This window comes from Anomalospiza imberbis, chromosome W (genome assembly GCF_031753505.1).
Source record: "Anomalospiza imberbis isolate Cuckoo-Finch-1a 21T00152 chromosome W, ASM3175350v1, whole genome shotgun sequence".
In the NCBI taxonomy this organism is placed as follows: domain Eukaryota; kingdom Metazoa; phylum Chordata; class Aves; order Passeriformes; family Viduidae; genus Anomalospiza; species Anomalospiza imberbis.
This window is the reverse complement of record NC_089720.1, coordinates 6703729-6725960: the sequence shown is the minus strand read 5'-3', so window position 1 is coordinate 6725960 and position 22232 is coordinate 6703729. Positions and strand designations below refer to the sequence as shown.

The 22232-nt window shown below is 42.7% G+C and overlaps 1 protein-coding gene and 1 long non-coding RNA gene across 2 annotated transcripts in view; one reads left to right on the top strand and one right to left on the bottom strand.

The window, feature by feature from the left end:
- Window positions 1–8102, bottom strand: part of LOC137464280 (Golgi phosphoprotein 3) — a 118660-nt gene extending 110558 nt beyond the window's left edge. The window contains exon 1 of the mRNA XM_068175569.1: window positions 7635–8102. Coding sequence (XP_068031670.1) covers window positions 7635–7847 — 213 coding nt within the window. The 5' untranslated portion in view covers window positions 7848–8102. The remainder of the gene's footprint in view (window positions 1–7634) is intronic.
- LOC137464283 (uncharacterized) overlaps window positions 1–22232 on the top strand; it is a 335322-nt gene that overhangs the window by 39411 nt on the left and 273679 nt on the right. The window lies entirely within an intron of this gene.

The window sequence follows — 22232 nt, the reverse complement described above, 5'->3', positions numbered from 1 at the left end:
TATGAGTGTTTAACAGCTCTCCAATTACAATGATCGAGCTTAAAAGACATACTATTTTATTATCTTAATGATCCATCACAAACAGAAAACAAAATAATGTTTTAATGTCTGATATGTGTATGTGAAATCATTCTGCAGTAACATTTAATGAATATTTCTGTAAGAAAATAAATTACTGAAATTGATCCAAGACCTGTTTGCAAACTGGAAAAAAAACCCAGTTAAAAGTGGCACATGATTAACTGACTACTATTTTTTTCTTTCTTTATTAAAAGTTATGAGAAAACAGATTGAGAATGCTGTCTATGCAGAGGAAATTGAGCCACACATTTACTCCAGACTAGCTTTCCTTTCCCATCCTTTTAGTGGATGAAAAACTGAACATGAGATGGCAGTATGTGCTGGCAGGCCAGAAAGCCAAACTTGGGCTGCATCAAAAGCAGTGTGTCCAGCAGGTCGAGGGAGGTGATTCTCCCCCTCTATTCTGTTCTCATGAGACCCCATCTGGAGTCCTCAGCACAGGAAAGACATGGGCCTGTTGGAGCAGATCTAAAGGAGGAACATGAAGATGATCAGAGGGCTGGAGCACCTCTCCTGTGAAGACAGCCTGAGAGAGTTCGGGTTGTTCAGCCTGGAGAAAACTCCAGGAAGACCTCATTGTGACCTTTCAGTAGTTAAAGGGAGCTTATATAAAAAGATGGGGACAAACTCTTTAGTAGGGTCTGTTGCAATAGGACAAGGGGTAATGGTTTTAAACTAAAAGAGGGTAGATATAGGAAAGACTATAAGGAAGAAATAAGAAACTAGATATAGGATTTTTTTTATGATGAGGGTGGTGAAACACTGGCATAGGTTGCCCAGAGAGATGATAGATGCCCCATCCCTGAAAACATTCAAGGTCAGACTAGACAGGGCTCTGAGCAACCTGATCTTGTAGATGTCCCTGCTCATTGCAGGGGGGTTGGATGAAATGACTTTTGGATGTCCCTTTCAACTAAAAGCATTGTATGATTTCCCCAGTAATGCAAAACAGAAATGATTATGTGCTCTAGTAATTATTTGCTCCTCGAGTAGCAAAGTCATTCTTGAATACACTATCTGTAACATTTAGCCTGGTCAATTTGGCATTGCAAAGGTGGCTAGTTACTGTGAAGCTTAAGTAACTGAGATAAATGCTCCAGTACTTCAACTACTTTAGGATCAAAGAACACCTAAAAAAACATCACTTTTTCTTTGACACAAAATTATGTTAACTTTTAGTTCCACTTCTAGCAATTAACAGCAATACTTTCTCAGCTATACTTTGTGCAAAATGTTTTATAAAAACAGCTTGCTACAAGCGAGGAAAAGGTTACAGTTTTGTTTTTGAGAGAGTGCTTAAAAATACTGAGAAGTATCACTAGAAAGGCTTTATGTCCTGGGTTGACTATATGATGCTTTTATCCCCAATTGTCTGTTCTGTTTATGCTCAATAATAAGTTTTGCACCTTTAAGACTTGTTCCGAGAGTGAAGGGGGGAGAGAAGAAGCGCGCAGTTTGTTTTCGGAAAACTGCACTCACTCCTCCACATTCCGGCTCCTGGACTGTGTTGTGTGCGGATGGACAGACAGCGGGACAGTGCTCTCCTTTGCTATTTAGTTAGTTTCAGCTAGCTGAGGCAAAGAAGTTCCCTGGACTGTGTTTTTTTTTTCCTTTTCTTTGGACCTGTTTAAAACTGCTCTGGACTGAACACCCAGAAGAGCAGCAGCAGCTCGCACCTGTGGCCCAGCGGGCCGAGCCTGGGCTGTGGCATTTCCAGTGCTGGAGGGACTGATAAGAGACTGAGTGAGCCAAGCTGCAACCCATGGAGGGGACTTTCTCAGGTTGTCTCTCTTTTGGAGCGGCAAGAGGTTTTCTTGTTTAATATTGTTTAGGTTTTCTTGTTTAATAAACAGTTTTTTCCACTTTTCTCCAAGAAGGTATTTTTTCCTGAACCAGTTGGGGGAGGGGCCAATTGAATCTGCTTCCTAGAGGAACCCCTTTGGGGTTCTCTGCCAAATTTGCCCTGAACCAGGACACTTTAACATATTGTTTTTGCCTTTGTCCTACACTAGACAGCTTAACATGAAAGAAGGGACTACACTATACTCAGTTATCCATGAATAGATAATATAGGTTATAGATTAGCCATGCTAGATAACCACATTAGCTGCATACAGAACCATGAAATATAAACACCATTTCAACACAAAGTCAACTTGTATCCAAAGTGCTCCTTCCAAATCAGCATGTTGTTCTCCAAAGAGCACAAAAGCAGGATTTACTAAACATCACAGTAAAGAGGCACTTCACTGCATCTTGTAGCACATACCTCCTATCTTCTGCTAGCTTGTAATTTAGGAATGGACATGAAATTTTTAAAAGGACCAAAAAGGCCTATACTATGAAAGAAAAAATTTTTCATCACAGACATTCCATACTTTGTTGTTATTAGGCCCTGAACATTTTGCCATGGGAAGTGGTCAAATCATCATCCCTGGAGGTATTTAAAAGACATGTAGATGCGGGACTTAGGGACATGCTTTAGTGGTGGACTTGGTAGTGTTAGTTTAATGGTTGGACTCTATGATCTTAGAAGGTTTTTCCAACCTAAATGATTTTAAGATTTGAGATAAAGCATGTTTTAGTCAAAGTTTCAACACATTCATACATCATTCTTCAACTGAAATGCAAATTCCCAGTAGATGCCTCTTCATGTTTCACTCATTTGTCTCAGAAATTTAAAAAAAAATTGGGAGCTTTTGAGTTGACATTCAGGCTGTTGCCGAAACTTTTTTAAGGGGAGGGAGGGAGGGAAGAGAGGAGGAAGAGAAAAAAAAAGATACAAAGATGCCTTCTGAAAACTCGTTTGTTACGTGGGCAAAAAAAATCACAGACTTCTGAATCCTAATATGAATTTCACAAAGGCAAATCTTAAAATCAGGGAAAATACCACTCATATTTTGAATGTTTTCAAAATTCCTATTCACCTTTCCAAAAAAATCTCTTTAGGATTAAAATATAAAATTCAGTAAGAAATCCAGCTACTCTGATTTGGTAAGAATAAAGAAACTACATTTTAGAATTAATCTAATCAACACAATACAGCACATCTGAAGCAGGCAAACTAGCTCCCTAATAACATATTTCAATACAATGAAAAGTATCATAAAGTAGAGACCTTCACATGACAAAAAACTATGCTGTAACACTAAATCTTCAGCAATAAATGAAGTTTCTAAAAGCCAAACATGAGTAGCTAAGGTCCAAGACAATTTCTGTACCAAAATGAATTAACATCACTCTCACGAAGGACATTTTAATTTTCACCAATAAAAGTGTAAATAAAACTAAAAATATTTACTGTTGCAGCAGACTGCAGTACATGACAATTATTTCAGTGTACATTATGTGAGTTTTCTTTCAGCAAATAAGGAATTAGTTACAGATCAAATAAGTATTTTATCGTACTAAATATAATTATCTGAACTACAGAAGGTGTTGTGTCTCTATAGCTGCTTCAATTTGCTTAGTTGCGGCACATTTTTTAGAGGACAAGATCAGCTCTTTGCATTACTGCCTTTTAATAGATTCCCAACTTGTACTGAATGAGAACTCAAAAAGAACCCAAAACAATAACACACAAAAAACCAAACAACAAACCAACCATAAAACCCCCTACATGTATAAAAAACTTAAATGGAGTGACAGCTACAAAGAACCTAGCAATCTCTCAGTTTTCAATGGGACTGAGTTACAAGATGTCTGAAAGAACTGTAATGAAAAGAGTGACCTGTACTCATCTCAGTTGTCATTTGTAAATCAGCTAACAATATTTACCACTTCCTTCTTTTGGGAGAGGTGACCTCAGAAGCTTCAGTAGTTCTACAGAATAACTTCCCTTTTGCTATGACTTTGATCGGTCCTACTGTGCCACTGTGCTCTCAACACAATACAACACTACTGCAATATTATTTTTAACCTAACACAGCAAAGTATTTTGTTTCAGTATTTTTTATTCCTACAGCAACAGGCTATTGCTCTATTCTAAATAGAGGAATATAATTCACTTTCCCAATCATGTTTCTGAAGGGTTTCCAAATAAATTATAGATGCCCCTTTTGTTCCACTGCTCCTGTTCATCTAAGGACACCAGATCTGTCATGAACATATTTTAGCACATACCCCTTAAAACCTATCTTGAACTCGAAATATGAAATACAGAAATAGTTATATATACACAGAATATACACAGAATATACAAATGGAAGTACCATTGGTGAAAAAAAAAAGAGCAACCAGCCCTGTAGCGGTGCATTTCGGGGGGGAGGGCCCCCCCGGGGGTGTCCCCGGGGGGGCCCCCCCTAGGCTGCGAGTTCGCTGGTGGCAGCAGGCAGGCAAGGAGACTCCACACGGCTTCTGAGGGTGCTCATTAGATGAGGGTTTATTGGGGGTCCTACCCCCGGGAGGCAGCATGGTTTCTGAGGGAGAGGGGGGGAAAGGGGAGTGAGGGGGGAAAGGGGAGGGGGAGAGAGGGGCTGAGCGGGCACTGGCCAGGAGAGCCAGCTAAGAGAGGGAGCGAAACGTCATCCCAGCACACTTAACAAGGAGATTCAAAGTGGGTGCGGAACAGATTGGGTCAATGGGATTACAGACACATGATACTTCAGGGGAGGATCACAGGCTTGGAATAAACCATACATTTTTGAGGGGTGAGACAGAGCATACCATTTAACTAAAATATAACACCACACTGCCCATATACATAAACTACCATTTAATTAGGCCAAATAAAAAAAAAAGTTAATTTTGTTCAAGCATTGAGAATGGGACTGAGGTGTGCTGTGTTTGTTTTGGGGCAGCTGGACATTCCCATGACTGCATGACTGCACCCATACTGCAGCAACAACACAAAACTTTTGTCTCTGTTTTTTACAACCGTTCCACTGTCCTGAAAACAGGATTCACATCAATATATAACAGTGTCTTAGAAACACAAATAAATCCATCACTATCTAAATCTGCCTGAAATTCTCTCTCCTATGAGTAAAGGTTCTGCAATTTACACTTAAAATTATTAATGCCAGGTCCTTACATGCAAGGCTTTTTTAATAGAATTTATGTAGTGTTAAGCCATATTCACCAGTGTTTAATATTATAAGTGAAATTACAAAAAAAAAAAAAATCTCAAAACTAAATTATCAATGCAGTTTTCAGTGACTTTTCTGAGAAAAAAGCTATTTTTAGGGAAACATTCTTAGGTAATTCAGACTATTTTATTTATTTATTTTAAACTCAACACTAATTATTTTATCCTGTTGCAAAAAAAAAGGAAGGACATTATCAGCTTTAAATTTACTGGCTTTTCTTTGCCTTTCCCTTACACTTCACGAAGTTTTACAATTATACTTTACAGACCATATATTACTTTTCTCTGCTTGTTGTCATGACAAAATCTCACACAAATGTCATGGGAAATAAATTTTATCAGTAGTAAAAAATTTATTAAAAGCATTTCCAGATGCATGAAGTACCTAAGTTTTGCTAACTTATCATTACAGCAACAGAGAACAAAATAAAAATCTTTGAAAAGTAATCTATAGTTTTATTTTTAAATTTAAATGATGGAGATTTTAACTCATGGAGACAAAGCCACTTACATAATGTTAGAAAAAAAGAGTACAATCAGACACAAAACCAAAATACAAACCTTAATGAGTCATGTCTAACAAAGCACAGAAATGGTGCATGCTGAGGTTTGTGCACCAAACAATAAGATCAACAATAAGGGACATAAGATCCCTACCCTAGAGACATTATCATCCCTTTTGTCTGACATCTCAACTGCAAAATCTCAAGGGAGTCACAAACATATGTGCCACTGTAATCACTTAGTTACTTTTTGCATGCACATAAATAGATTACCTGTAGTGTTTGCCACTGTTGCACGTAGCAATGTTGGATGATTTATAATTTTGATGCACACCAATGCAAAGCTGGATTTTTAGGCCCAGTGTTTGATATACTAGGTATACTTGCACCATATATTCTTTCTAGGCAGACAGATTGTTCCTTGCCTTGAAGTCTTTACAACCTAATGCCTGCAAAATTCAGAAGATTTAGCACGCACTCATGAGGGGGAAAAAAAAAGGCTGAATGATCATCCAGTCTATCCTACCTTCCTCAAGGCAAGACCTCCTAGGTAATCCTGACAGATATCTGTCTTGTCATGCTTAACTTACTTTCACGTAGCTATTCAGGTATGTAGAAAGAGAAATGTGTATACACACATGCCTTCAGATTCAGCAGATGGAAGAACACAACACTGAATATCTACTGACTTTGTTAGGATGCCGTGGCAAGGTCCAACTGAAAAAAAAAAGTGATTACAGGAATATGGCCCAAAATACACAATCTAAAGGAGAAATAAAATATGCTACTGTGGCAAGTACATATACAGATATAGAAACACGCATTAAAAAACAAATGTTAACTAGGAAAATTACTCTTTAACCAATTCTTTATCAACCATCAAATCTATTTTAGATGCAGTGTAGAGTCAAAGAACACATAACTTAGGAGCTTCCCCCCATTATTCTGCACTCACAAACACGGTTTTAGGAGACTTCCACCCAAATCAATGAACTGCTTCATTAGTTTACTTCTCACCAAAAAGAAAAAAAAGCAGGTTGCTTAGTAAAATTCATAATACATAAATAAATGTATTTTATGCTTCACCATACATTGCATCAAACTAAACTGACAGGATTTTCTGTAGTGTGCATGCTTTTTATATTGATTACCTCTTTCAAATCAAACAATAAATCCAGCACACTGGTAGAAGTATGCCTTCCTCAATGACTGTTATTAACAGCTTCATGTCACCTAATAAAGCTATAAATTCAGCAAAAAATAAGAATTGCATAATAATGCCATTTCCTCATTTTGACAAACTTCTCATTATTCAAGGCCCATTTTTGTCAAATGTATCTCCCCAAAGTTGAAGACATTTTTAACACAACAGTACTCTGGAAAGTCTTATTAAAAAGGGCCACTAAACATACTAAAGCACCTGAGAACCCCATAACCACCATAAAGTTGTGTCTGACAAAATACATAGGAGTACATAAGCCTTCCACATTAGAATTACAGGTAAGTACAAGAGTACAAAAAATATTAGAGGTCTAACTAGGGCCTCTAAGTCAACTACCAACGCTATCAGAGGCTCCAGGTCCTCTTCCTCCTTCAAGCCCTACTCTGCCTTCCTTGAGATGCTACAAATATTAGAGCCTCTCTGCAAACCCTGCATTCAAAGGGCAATCCAAAATCTCCTACAGGTTTCCTTCCGCTCAACATCCAATCACCTTCCCCACCTCTCCTAAATCTCAAGCCTATTCCAGTATGCGCCCCTACCCCTAAGCTACATAACAGTCCACCGTCCCTCACAACGCTTCTGCCCCAAACCTACAGCAACACTCACCCAGCAGCATCCTTGCTCCCATCCCACCCGCGCCCTAGCGCCACTTACGTTCCCCTTTCCCATCAACAACCTCCAATAAGTCCCCGAATAAGCGGTATCCCGTCAGCCACCCCCTACTCAGCGTGCCCGGCCGCACCTCACGGTCCTTGAGACCCAGGAGCAGCACCTCTTCCATGAGGGTGAGGCGTGTTTCCTTGGAGTCGCCGTTCTCACCGTCGCCGGGCTCGTCCCGGCGGCCTTCATCCTCAGAGCTGCCTCCCGCCTCCCGCTCCTTGGCGGCGGCAGCGTTGCGGAAGGCCTCCGTCCGGCGCTGCACCAGCCCAGAGCTACGCTGAGTCAAGGAAGTCATGGCTGGAGGCGGTGGAAGGTCAAAGGCCCGACACGGGGAGAGGAAATTGGCGACAGATCGGGAGGGGGAAAGAAGAGACGGCAGCCGCTCCTGCCTCCGCCCTATTCCCACGGGGGCAGCGGCCGGCCGCGGGGAATCATGGGGAGCGGAATTCGACCGAGGCAGTGGCGGTGGAAGCCGGCATTCCCCGCCTGCTGCGGCCGAGCTGGCGGAGGTGACTTTTCCTCCAATATGGCGGCGTAGGCTGATGTCAGCGGGGGATGTGGTAGTGGCAGGCGGAGGGGTACGACCGGGAAGTGCCGCGGGAGGGAGGAACCCCTCTCGGGGCCGGAGCTGTGGACGGAGAGCCTCAGGGATGCGGCCCCCTCAGCCTCAGGGACTGCGGATGGTGCCGGCTGTTATTGACTATTACTAATCGTTAGCCGGGGCTGTGGAGGACGATTAATCCAACGCTCAGGGCGGAGGGGAAGGGGGGCTGGAGAGCCGGTGCCCGCCGCGGCATAACCCGGGGGCTGGGTAGTACACTCTCATTTACAACCTTAAGTCTGCTGGATTTCACTTGTAGCCCCAAGTCTGATTGCTAGTGCAGCCCCCAGGACTAAATTAATCTACATATACATATATATATATATATCTCCAAACTCAGCAACTAAACTTAGATGAGCACACAGAGCTCTCAACAGTCTTGTCTTTAAACTGATTAAATGGAGTCCCTCATCTCTGCTATCAATGAGGCATCTTTTCAAACCTTGAGTCCTTTTGAGTGTGGCATGCCAAAAACTGAAAACTACTTATCAAGGCTGAATCCTATATATGTTTCTAGGTAGCATATTTTATTAAAGATTAAAAATGCTTAACATGCAAGGATTGCCTGTACGTTTTAGTCTATGTGAAAAATGCCAACCACTTGTTTTAAAATTTTAAAAGTTTAATAGTAATAAAATAGTTATAAAAATAGTAATAAAATTAGAGCAATAAGAATTTCGACAATCAGAGTTAGGACAATAAAGGGCAATAAAAAACAAAGAATTACAAACGTTCGGATGCTTTCCTCTGACAAAGGAGGCTCACTAACAAAGGATTAACCCTTAAAAGCAATAGCCTGTTGCACATTCATATATCTCATACATGATGCATAAATTCTTTTCAAACAAAGGGTGTTCCCTGGTTATCGTCAGCTTCTTCCCTTTAATCCTGGTGGCTCCTTAAAGACAGAGAGGCGGTGGAGGAATGTTTGTCTTTTCCGATAAGGAGGCAGTAACTCTTAGGTGTCTTGTTGCTGTTATCTCTGTGTGAAGAATTTCTTGATTATCTCATCTCTTTCTTGAGCTACTTTAAAAAAATCTTACATCACATAGTTTCTATTTTAACATTATGTTATAACCTAAAACTATATCTACCACACTACTTAAAAAGGATTAATACAGTACTACAAAATAACTTTCCAACATAACACATATGGTATTCAATTTAATGTTTGTGAAGAGCCAATCATTTAATATGCCTTTTTCGCAGTCTACAATTAAGATATTTTGTTTGGCCATTGTTGTTGTTGAGGCAGGACAGGAACAGAAGAACTCCAAGATCAAAAGGCAAAGAGAACTCTACTGATTTATTTCAAATGCACCACTCTATTTATAGGGAACATCGTGCAGACTAATTTCATTCGTCTTAAAGTAAAAACATCTCACACCATTGGTGCGCTCTGAATGACACACAGTGGCGGAACATATCTGTAAGCAACAAGAGAGATAGTGAATTATTTACATTCTTTTCCAACTCTCTCCCAGGCACAGCCTGGTAGAAATGTTTCTCTTTCTCTCTGACTGAACTGAGAATACCCATAGGCCATTGTGAGATAGCATATAGATTTTTTAAAATAATATGTATAATATGTATCTAAGATATAAATAAAATATTTATAGAAATATAAATATATGTTTAGGTGCACCTTCTTTACCAAGAGTTCCAGGTCACTTTGCAAGTCACTCCATTATTTCTCGCACCCTCAATTCTTGCATAATCTGCTAATGTGACATGATGATAATTCAGTATAGCTTCTTCAAGACCATTGATAAAAAAGAATAGCAGACCGACAAAACTGATCCTGAGAGGATCTGAATCACTCACACAAATGTTTGCTGATTGTTCCTCTTCTGTTTGGAGGCCTGCCAATTATTCAAAGTTCACTTAGTGTGTGGCATTCTAATTTTTTTATCTTTCTAGTTTTTTTAATTAAAACATCATAGTTTGACACTGGCCAAATGCCAGACACCCACAAAAGTCACTCACTCACCCTCCCCTGCCACAACTGGGCAGAGGAGAGAAAAAATATTAAACAAAGGGTTCATTAGTTGAGATAAGGACTGGGAGAAAACACTCCAAGGGCAAAACAGGTTCGACTTAGAGTTGCAAAGTGAATTTATTGCTAACAAAGTCAGAGGATTATAATGAGAAGTAAAATAAGCCCTCAAAAACACCTTTTCTTACCCCAATCCCTCCCTCCTTCCCACCAACAGCTCAGGGACACAGGGCATGGAGGTTTTGGCCAGTTCGTCACCTGAGGTTTTCTTCCACTGCTCAGGGAGAGAAGTCCTTCCCCTGCTGTGCCATTGGGTCCCTCCCACGGGAGCCAGTACACCAGAACTTCTCCGACATGGCTCCAATCTCGTGAGCAGAGTCTTCCCAAAACTGCTGCAACATGAGTCCCTCCCACGGGCAGACAGTCCTCCCAAAACTGCTGTGGCGTGCGTCACTCTTCCACGGGGTCCTCCAAGGACAGGCTGCTCCAGCCTGGAAGCAGGGGCCCCCTCCCTCCACCAGGTCTCCCACAGGATTACAGCCTCCTCCAGGCATCCACTGGCTCCAGCGTAGGCACCTCCCCCACGGGCTGCGGGTGAGTCTTTGCATCCCTCATGAACCTCCATGGGCTGCAGGGCAACAACCTGTTTCACCATGGTCATCACCACGGCCTGCAGAGGGATCTCAGCTCTGGTGCCTGGAGCACCTTATCCCCCTCCTCAACTGACCTTGGTTTTTCCATGTTGTTTCCCTCACATGTTCTCACCTCCTCCTATTCTCTGGGTAAAGAAAAAACTGTGCCTCACTTTGTTTTGATTTTCTTCTTAAATATGTTATCATAGAGACATTACCAACCTCTCCAATTGGCCCAGCTTTGGCCAGCAGCATGTCCCTCTTCAGAGCCATCCGGGATTGGCTCTGCTGGACATGGTGGAAGCTTCTATCAGCTTCTCATAGAAGCCACCTCTGTGGCCCTCCTGCTACCAAAAAACCAGGCCATGCCAAACTGTTATAAATACATATTGTGAAAAATGCATATTATATGATTGGCTCTTCACAAATATTAAAATGAATACTATATGTGTTATGTTGGAAAGTTATACTGTATTAATTTCTTTGTAGTACTGTATTAGTTTTTTAAGTAGTGTGGTAAATATAGTTTTTAGGCTATAGCATAATATTAAAATAGAAACTATGTGATATAAGATACTTTTTCTAACTAGCTCAAGGAATGGATAAGATAACCAAGGAATTCTTCACATACAGATAACAGCAACAAGGCATCAAGATTCCAAGAGAAGAATTATTGCCTCTTTATCGGGACTATTCAGACTTCTTCCAGACTTCTAGGAGCCAAGAAATTGATTTACAAGATTGGGGGGGGGGGACCGACAGGAATTAAGCAGAAGACATCCTTTGTTTGAAAATAATGTTTGCCTCATGTATTAGATATATGGATGTGCAACAGGCTATTATTTTTAAGGGTTAATCCTTTGTTAGCGAGATGTGTTTCTATGGCAGAGTGCCAGACACCCAGACATCCGTAATTCTTTGCTTTTTATTGTCCTAACACTGATTGTCCGAATTCTTATTGCTCTAATTTTTATTACTATTTTTATTACTATTTTGTTACTATTAAACTTTTAAAATTTTAAAACAAGTGATTGGCATTTTTCACACATATTATGTTGTTGGCTTTTTCGCAAATATTAGAATGAATGTTATATGTATAATGTTAAAATAACTTTGCTTTTCTTTCTGCTATTAACAAAAACTTAGACACAGTAGTAGTGGTAGCTGATAGTTATGAGTGAACTCTTTGTTTTTTCAGGATAACATCCAGCGAACGTGTAATGTGGACCCTGCTACAGATATGCCAACTCTCAGCACTTACCATCTGAAGACAGTGTGGACCAAGGCCCAAACTGGAAGTGATAAGGAAAAGGAGCCAAAACCACAGCCAAGAAAACGCATGCTCTAAAAAGGCGGACCTAAGGAGGGGCCATGTAAAATAGTTCCTGGAAAATGTAAACTAGTTTATGGATATGCATAAGGGTCTATGAATATGCAGCAGGATGATGTAATAGAAAAGGTATTTAAGGGGTATCCCCGAAGGTGACGATATGCTCTTGACTGAGTACCAAGATGTAGAGGGCCGTAATCTTTGCTTTACTGTCTTTGTCTCCTATTGTCCTTTATTAAACTTTTTAAATTTTCACAGGAGGGTGAACGTGTTTTTCACACAAACCAACACAAATGTTTTACTGTACCAGGTCAAATGCCAAAACAAAGCTTAAGGATATAGCTATCACTCTTATTTTTATCAAATAAGTGTCTTGGTTTGAAAAGACATGTGTCTCCTTAAGGAAGGCAGGAGCCTCCCCTGAAATGGAAAATGTAAACCCCCTCCCTCCAAATTATTATAATTTTGAAATTAAGGGGCTCTCAGGCAAAGATATGGGAGCAGGAATAACAGTTCTTTATTAGGGAAGAAAATAAAATTAAAAAAAAATAAACAATGCAGTAATACAAAACAGCACTATCAGAGTCAGAATAAGACCTGACACCCTGTTGGTCAGTGTGTTGGTAGCAGTCCAATTGAAATGGTGGCTGCAGTCCTCCTGGAGTGACAGATGTGGTTCTGTTGAAGCAGTGATCCTGTAGAAGGGTGTAGTCTTTCTCTGAATATCCAGTGGTGGTGTAGATGGGCCTGGTCTTCCTTGGAATCCAGCAGGAAAGAGCTGCTCCTCTGGGAATCCAGTGGGAAAGGCTGCTTATCTGGGAATCCAGTGGAAAAGGCTGACTGTGGAGTTCCAAATCTCTGATTATATCCAGTTAGGATTGCTTGGCTCCTCCCTCTGGGCAGAGCTTCTCACAAAGTGATGGTGTAAATTTATCAGTCATGCAGTAACACTCGATGGCCCATTAACAGAATATATCTCCCCAGAGGGAGGATTGGTTGTGGACGAGATAAAGAAAAACTGTCCAATTAACAGAAGCTAACTTCCCCATCAGATAGAAATGGAATACACACCCCCATTTCCAACCTAAGACATAAGTATTTGCTCAAAGAAGAGATACTGTTGGGAAAATCTTTAATTGTAACAAATAGTATTTAGTTTTGTTGATCCTGAGACATCTCAAGAGTCAAAAATAGTTAACAATTAGTTCAGAGAGTTAGAGGGAATGAGAAGGGGGTTGTAAAACAAGGCCCTGCCTAATTGTTACAATAGATGGAATATGTAAAAATGTTTTTTTAAGAAAGGATATTCTTTGATGTTTAATCGTTGTAACTTTCTAGCCTAATCAACAATAATGAAGATTTAATCTGTGAAACAGAGCAGCTGACAAGCTCTGAGTGATGTCCAGGTGTTAGAAAAACAAATTTAAATTTAGGACTTGACATGCTTCAGTGATCTCAGACTGGAGGAGGAAGGGGGGGAGGGGAGGTTAACATTGCAGAAGAAGGCTGTACTACTGATAATGGACACAAGGAATGCAGAATTTATGGGCCCACAAGGACATTTGGCAGAACTCCCAAGATAAGGAAGTGATTTGCGGAAAAAAACCCCTAACTTTACAACTTGCAAAAGTTGTAAAGCTGATATATTTATTACAGTGTTGGACATATGTGGGGATCGTCTTTCCTTAAAGAACATGTGCATTCTTGAGAACTTTTGATTTTTTTAAATTCTTCTTTATTACCACATATGCATAGAGTTTCACAATAGGTTTATGCATATTCATTTTACTAGTTTCGCATTACAACTTGCAATTAGTCCTAGTACAGAGAACAGTCTTTGTTTTGTTTTGTTTTCTTTTCTTTGTTTCAAAGGGCCTCTCTTTTCAGCTTGGAAATTCGCATTTTTTCTCCTCAGCTGAGGCAGTTTTTATGAGCGCAGCAGAGCTACCAGACTAAACATCATATTTTACCTATGCTAGCAAGGTACTAATAATTCAAAGCGGCACATTTCACCTAAATCCAAATGGATTTCTACCATTAAATTTCCACTCTGTTTCATTCTCCCCTTTCCTAGAAAATAAGTAAATTCTTTTACTTAATGTAAATCTTTATGATAATAAATGTCTTTTAATGTTTTACCATGTATATTTGATAAGGAGGTTAACACAGTTACTTGTTGTAGTATTCTTTAATTTTACATTAGTAATAGAAAAGAAAATGTTAAACTTACTGTAACTAATATTAATAAAACTACAATGGGGTGACACAAAGTATTAAAGATTTTATTTGTAGTTGGTGACTATTTAAAGATTGTATCTTACGAGTGATGATTTGTATTCTGTTTTATTCTTTGCAGAATTCTGGGTATTTCTTTTGGATTATGATGGACAATAATTAGGGTTTTTTCTTTGCTTTTTTGGATTTTCTTTAAGATTTCTATTAGGTCTTGGTGTTTAATGAATTGTTTTATTAATGTGAGGTTTATTTTAATAGTAGTAGGTGATAGTTTATGATATATTGTGTAATTGGTTTTAATTAGCTGGTGGGATGTCACTGTTCACAAATATGAAAAATCACACTTGATAACCTTAATAAAATTACAAATGCAAAAATTAGAATGGTTTTTACTAGGTAAAACAAAATTCTTGTTATTGATTTTTATAATAGTATAAGCAGTTTTTAAGTATCTATAACTTTTACTAGTATATACAAGCACAGTTTTTTGATTAGTGACTGGATGAATTTCGAAGTGGTAAATACTTTGTTTAGTGTTAAGACACACATCTTGAGCATCAATAGTATTGTTTTTACAAATGAATTTTAGTTGTTTTTTAGTAACGTAAGATTTTTAAGTTTACTGTTTGCAACTTAACTTTTCTAGCTTACACTCTATGTTTTGAGGGGTAGAGTACTGTTTTTTATGATTTAATTTTAGTGTGATGATGAGGTGGTGATAACATAAATAGTGGTATTACATATGGTAAGTACAAAGGTAGTGGTTATATTAGAAGTAGGATCATAGGTAAAATTTATTATAGTTTACTAGAATTGAATTTTTCTTTTAAAATAAATTGTATTATCTTAGACAATCTTTTGAATTTTAGTTGGAAAATTACTTTCACCCCCTTTCTGGAAGATTAAAGCTGTTGTTGCTTGTATTTATAACTGTACTTGTATATAACTTAAAGCTAAAGACATATTATCTTGAACTGTATTGTGTGTTTATTATTAACTTGTGGTCTTGATCTTTGGCCTTCTCCCACTTTGGTAGTATTTTTGAAATCTGCTACTGGCTAGTTCTTAATGCTAATAGAGATGATTGTAAGGGTTGTTTTAATTTTGTTAGACTACTTGTTGTAGTGGCTAGCTTGTTTATGAGTATTTCTGAATTAATTCTATTTAAAGCTCTTAATCTGGTCTCTAATATTCTAGTTAAATCTCTTCTCGTGGATTACTACAGTGGATAGGTTTAAATCTTTTATCCTGGAAGGTTCTCTTATGGATTTAGCATACGGATTAAAACCTTGGGACTAAGGTTATTTAGTATTGGTTTGGATAGAGGTACTCTTTAAGACTTTAATTATAATTATACACAAAACAATTTTATAAATAAAATTACAAACTACCCCTGGCTGTAATAGACTTATTTTGCTTGAGTAAGTTTTAGTTTTAGTTCTTTGTCTCTTGGTGTCACTTTTTAAGGGGCTTTTGGGGCTTTTTTTATTTGAGAGTGGTGGATCTAGGTATTCTGCTCCTTGACCTATATCGCGGTGAAGGTGGTGAGAAGTACTTGGAATGTTTTTTCTTACTGTGGTTTTCAAGTTTTTTCTGTATAAGACTTAATATATATATATATAATATTTAGGCTGTATGTTATGTATTGGTCTATCTAGTTCTTTGCTTTGAGTTCTAGCTACATGTTTTTTAATTTCTCTGAGCTGTTTACTTAAAGCCACCATATAGGTGGCTAATGTTACTTTTTTAATGTGGGTTGACATTTCTTTTGTATTCTATATGGCCTTTTATAAAGCATTTTAAAAGGAATTAGTCTTTCTTTAGCTTTAGGTTTAGTTCGAATTAGTAACAGTATTAGTGGAAGAGCTTGAGACTAGGGTAGATTAACTTCTTGCCTTAGTTTTGCAATTTTCTGCTTAATTAAATGATTTTTTTTTTTTTACTTGGTTGTTTGATTGGGGGTGGTATGGAGTATGAAGTTCCCAATCTAGGCCCAGGTGGCTACTAATCTGTTGTACTCTTCTGGAAATGAAATGTAATCTTTTATTTGCGGATATTGTGGCTGGAACTTTGAAGCATGGCATTATTTTTTGTAATAATACTTTGGTCACTTTTAGAGCTTGACAGTTCTGGTGGGGAATGCTTTTGGTTATTTTGAAAATGTATTTGTTAATACAAATAAATACTGATACCCCGCCTTTCCTTGGGAGTTCTGAAAAGTTTATTTGTTACTGCTATTTAGGTCTATGGCTTTTCTTAATCTGACTAAGTTTTGGTTTGGGAGTATTTTTGGTGTTAGTCTTGAGGTAAAGATTATACTGTCGGGTTACTTGAGTAATAGTGGTATATAAATTCTTGGTAATTATTTTTTTAATTAAATAGGTGTCGCCCTGATTTCTTAGGATTTTCTAAAGCCTTTTGAATTTACATTCTTGTAGAGAACTTTCTCACGTAACTTTCTGTAAACAACAGAATTTGCATTCTTTCATAGAGGCGGAGAAATTTGATAGACTGGTAGTTTGTCCAGTGTTGTTGGAGAGGTGGCACGTTCACCTTCCAGTCCACTGGCACCTTTTGAGAACTATAAATGATTGGTGTCAGAAGAAATAAATTAGTCTCTTCATCATGACCAGAGCTGTGGTGCGCTGTTTTTCCTTGTGTCCTCTGGTGACATTTGGTGGCCCCGACGTGATCTACAGCTGAGATCGGGTGAGAGCATGCTTACACCCCCCCTTTGGCGTTTTGCCTGCTGTTTTTGTGATGGAAACCTCTATCGGTTTCGGGATGGAATCTCTGATGTTGGATCTCTGGAGGGATGTCCTGGAGAGGAATCGTGTTTCCGTCTCCTGGAGTGATTTTGAAAGGCTGTTTTAATGGGCGAGGCAGCAGGGGTTCTTTTCTGACTTTAGGAAGGTGATGTCCCAGGAAATGTCTCAGTTGGGGGGCAGTCTCATGGACGCCCTGTTTGATGACTGCTCTGTGGACGTTGGACCACTGCTGGTGCAATGGAAAATAGTGGACGCGGCTTGGCCGGGATCTGAATTTGGTAGCTCTCGGAGCTCTTTGGGGGAACCGTCTGTCTCGGACGTGGACGACGGGGACTCTGAGTTTATGCAGGATGCGGGTGCTTCCCCTTCTCCTCGAGACGATGAGCTGGAAGGCGGCTCCTCCTCTGAGGTGGATCGGGCTCCCAGCCCGCTGGCCTTAAGCGAGCGGTCGGTGGAGCCGGCTCAGCCGCCTCGCCCCGCTCCGCGTCGCAGACGCAGTGAGCCGGTGGAGCCGGCTCGGCCGCCTCGCCCCGCTCCACGTTGCAGGCGCAGTGAGCCGGTGGGGCCGGCCGGGCCGCCTCGCCCCGCCCCGCGCCGCAGATGTAGTGAGTCGGGGGAGAAATCGCCCTCTCTTTGTGCCTTCCCAGAGCTCATGGGCGAAGCGGGGCCCGTGGATCAGTCCCCGCCTCTGATTGCGTCTGATTCGGTGACAACACTTTGTCTGAATTGTGGTGTTTCTATGACATACCCCCTGGGGGCAGCGAGAGCGTGTTCGCCCGCTTCAATCTCGGGCTCGTCTTCTGGGGGAAGGTCGTCCCCCATTCCTGAGACTGCGCAGCCTGCTGGGCGTGCGCAGGCGGTGGGAGCCGCCCTGGGCGGGGCGCTGGCTGCTGTTCTGTCGGGCCCCGGCCCAGCGGGCGGGCAGCCTGCCCCGCTCCGCCCGGCGGGGGCGGTGCCCGATGCGCGGCTGCGCGGCACGGGTCTGATGCTCCTTGGGGCTGTGCCAGACTCCCTTGTGTCGCCCCGCGATAATGTGACTGCGAGCGCCGCGTCTCTCTCTGCGCCCCATCCCTCCCCCGCGCCGGGGGAGGGGGGCACCGCACCGGGTCTGCGTTCTGCACCGCCACCTGTGTCCGCCGTGGTGCCCTCTGCCAGCGCTGCTGCGGACAGCACTGCCGAGCTGTCGGCTGGTTCGGCTCCGCCTTCCCCGCCTGCCGCGCAGGCTGAGGTTGCGGTACAGCGGGGCGCTGAGGTGTTTACCTTTGGCGTGACTGCTGATGCGGCCGGCGGGAGACCGGTGGATTCCCGTGGCCGCGGATCCTCTCCATTGGCCCTGTGGACCCTTCCCCCCTGCCAGGTGACCGTGCGTCCGAGGGACCACGGGCGGTTTTGGCAGGAAGTCCTAGATAAGGCTGAGGAGATGTGCGACTCTGCCTCCTCGCAGCGTCTGCAGGATCGCGGGGGAGGCTCCTCTGGCTCTGCTGATGCTGCGGGGAGCGTGGTGTCAAGTGATGTTGCACTGCCCCGCAGTCAGGCAGCTGCCGTTGTCCCTGTGGAACCCACGGGATGGGACACGGCAGGTGATGCAACCTTGCCAGTGAAATAGAGATTTTTGGAGTTCACTTGAATTAACAAAATAAATTAAAACATTTAAATTTTAGTTTGTAGAATTATGTGTCGAATTTTAACCTTTTACTTGAGAAACCTCTGCCATGGTACAAAGGGCATAAGAAAATGCAAATCTCTGAAGTTTCTTGCATAAAGGACAATGCCAGACAAGACCAGGAGATGCAAAGAACCCAGGTAAAGGGGCTCCTCTGTCTCCAAGCTTATCAAGACTGACAGACCTACTCAGATAGGCACCAAAGGACCAAAAGCGCATGAACAGAGGAGAAAAGTTCAAGAGTTCAAATAGGAGGAAGATCACAATCTTCAGCCTCAGAGACCACCAGAGACCACCCACGCGGCCACCACCACAGCAAACCACGCATGCCCAGAAGGGCGGGGACCTATTTAGCATGAGAGGCGAGGAAAGGCGAGGCCAGGGGTTGAATATGCATGGAAAAGTTGTGTAATGTATTGCATATGGAACACCTTTGTGAATAAAGATGTGGGTGAGACTGAGGCTCGGGGCACAAGTTTATGGAGAACTATCTCACTTGTGCCGGGTGCTGGCATACATACCCACTTCATAACTATATCGAGTTGTGGAGTCTATTTATTTATTCTGCAAATCGCTTCACCAGGAGGTCCCCAGGCTTTCCCTGTGCTTAGGGGTGTTACTCACAATACACATCAGCCTTTATCGTTTAAGACACTGAAGGAAGTCCATGATACCGTTGCCCAGCATGGTGTTGGGTCTGCTGAAGTTATGCAGATGCTCCGCATGCTTGTTGCTGAGATGCTGACACCTTCTGACATCTGTTCTGTGGCACATGCTCTTTTTGACCCTGTGCATTTTGACATTTTTGAGGACAAGTGGGCTCATTTGGTAGCCAGCGCAGTGCAAAAGAATGCTACGCGGGGGCCACAGGATCCCAGGAGTGCGGTTGGCACTGATGTGTTGCTGGGCACAGGCAATTATGTTGATCCTCAGGGGCAAGCTGGATATGATCCCCTTGTGCTTGACCAGTGCCAGACGCTAGGCTTGGCAGCACTGGTTCAGACCCTGGAAATGGCTGCTCCTCTGCAGCCATTTGCAACCATTGTCCAAGGGGTAGATGAGCCTTTCATGAAATTTGCAGGGAGACTGACTGCCTCTGTGGAGAGGCAGTTAGCAGATCCTGAGGCAAGGAGAATTGTGCTTGCGAACCTGGCCAGGAGCAACTGTAACGCAGACTGTAGGCGAGTCATAAGGGCTCTTCCTGGTACGGCTACTGTCTCACAGGTGTTAGAGGCCTGTGCAGACCTCAGCCCCTTGGTTCAAAAGACGGCTGCCTGGACTACTGTTGCGCAGTCGGTCTGGGCGGTGCTGCAGGGCTGGCAGCAACAGCGGGGGATTGCTCGGGCCAGCACCAAACAGGGAAAGAAAGTGCAGAAGGGAAAATTTCTCATGTTCTTGTGTGGCCGGTGTGGAAGGCCTGACCATATGTCATACGCCTGCAAGGCAACTCTTCATGTTAATGGCCAGGCACTGCCGGGCCCGGGAAACGGGAAGCGGAGTGCAAAGGGGAAGCGCGCCCAGACACAAGTTCCTCTCCAGACCCCGGAGCCCATGGAGGTTTGCTCAGCCAGCTTGCAGCCAGCACCCGTGGATCAGCAGGTGTGGATGTCTGCACAGCAGCAACAGTTGTTTTAGAATCTAGTCAAATACACAAGGTTCCTCTGGATGCTTTTGGTCCTTTGGGTGAAGGCATGAGTGCTTTCCTTATGGGAAGGTCTAGTGCCACCCTTCAAGGCATCATTGTGCACCTGGGTCTGATTGATGCAGACTTCACAGGGCAGATTTGTGCAATGGTTTCCACACCCACCCCCCCATCACAATCCCAAAGGGGACTCGGCTTGCTCAACTTGTACTTTTTAAGTCTTCTGTTCGCAGGATGGCTGGCCGGCCATGTGGTGTCGGCTGTTTTGGGTCCACTGGGCTGCCTCAAATTCACTGGCCCGCTGTCCTGACCAAAGACCGTCCCGAGATGTCGTGTACTCTGTCCATCCCCGGTGCGACGCCATCGGAGATTCGCCTCAGCGGGCTTCTCGACAGAGGCGCTGACGTCACAGTTCTCTCCCTTGCCACCTGGCCTCCAGACTGGCCTCTGAGTCCCGTGGAGACGTCCGTTGCAGGACTGGGGGGAACGGCGCGATGTTATGTGAGCCAGCGGTCTGTGCTGATCACAAACCCAGAGGGACAGACGGCCTGGGTTAGGCCGCATGTTACTTCTACTCCTGATAACCTCTGGGGAAGGGATGTTCTGTCTGCGTGGGGGGTGCGCATGGGGACGGGTTTTTGATGGGGGCCACTGCGATGAAGGGCGCAGAGTGTCCCACGCCTCCTATACAGTGGCTGGTGGACACACCTGTTTGGGAGAACCAGTGGCCCCTCCCTCACGATAAATTGAGCGCCCTTCGAGATTTGGTGCAGGAGCAGTTGGACCAGGGTCATCTGGAGCCTTCTACCAGTCCCTGGAACACTCCTGTGTTCTGCATCAAGAAGAAATCTGGGAAATGGAGGTTGTTACAAGACCTCCGAAAGGTCAATGCCGTGATGGAAAGTATGGGAACTTTGCAGGCAGGCATGCCGTCGCCTACCATGCTTCCTGCAGATTGGCCGATCTTCATCGTGGATTTGAAGGATTGTTTCTTTACAATTCCTTTGCATCCCGATGACAGACCAAAATTTGCCTTTTTGGTGCCAGCAATCGACAATGCTGAGCCCGCACAGTGATATCAATGGAGAGTCTTGCCCCAGGGGATGCGTAACTCCCCTGCCATATGTCAATGGTATGTGGCTCGTGCCTTGTCTGGAGTTCACAAGCAGTTTCCTAGTGCACGTCTGTATCATTATATGGACGACATTTTGGTCACTGCTTCCACCCAGGATGAGCTGCTGAGAATTCAGCCTCAGTTACTCGATGCTTTGCATGAGCATGGACTGCAGGTGGCTCCAGAAAAGGTTCAGCGACAACCTCCTTGGAAGTATTTGGGGGTCAAAATTCTGGAACAGACAATCCAACACCAGGAGGTGCAATTTGTGCATTCGGTGAAGACACTGAATGATGCCCAGAAGTTGATGGGTGTCATCACTTGGTTACATCCCTACCTGGGACTAACCAATGCACAGCTGTCTCCTCTGTATGATTTGTTGAAAGGAGACTCTGATCTAAAGTCACCTAGCACATTGACCCCTGAGGCACGTCAGGTGCTGGAGGAGGTTCAGTGGGCTGTTTCTGCCCGCCAAGTTTATCGCATTGATTTCTCTGTTGATGTCACTGTATTCGTTACCACTCCAGATTCGCATCCCACAGGTATCATTGGCCAATGGAGTGACAAATGGTCCGATCCCTTGCACATCTTGGAATGGGTTTTCCTGCCCCATCAGCCGCAGAAGATGACAACTGAATTGGCTGCGTTGCTTGCTCGCTTGATAATCAAATGCCAGCAATGGTGTTTGCAATTGATGGG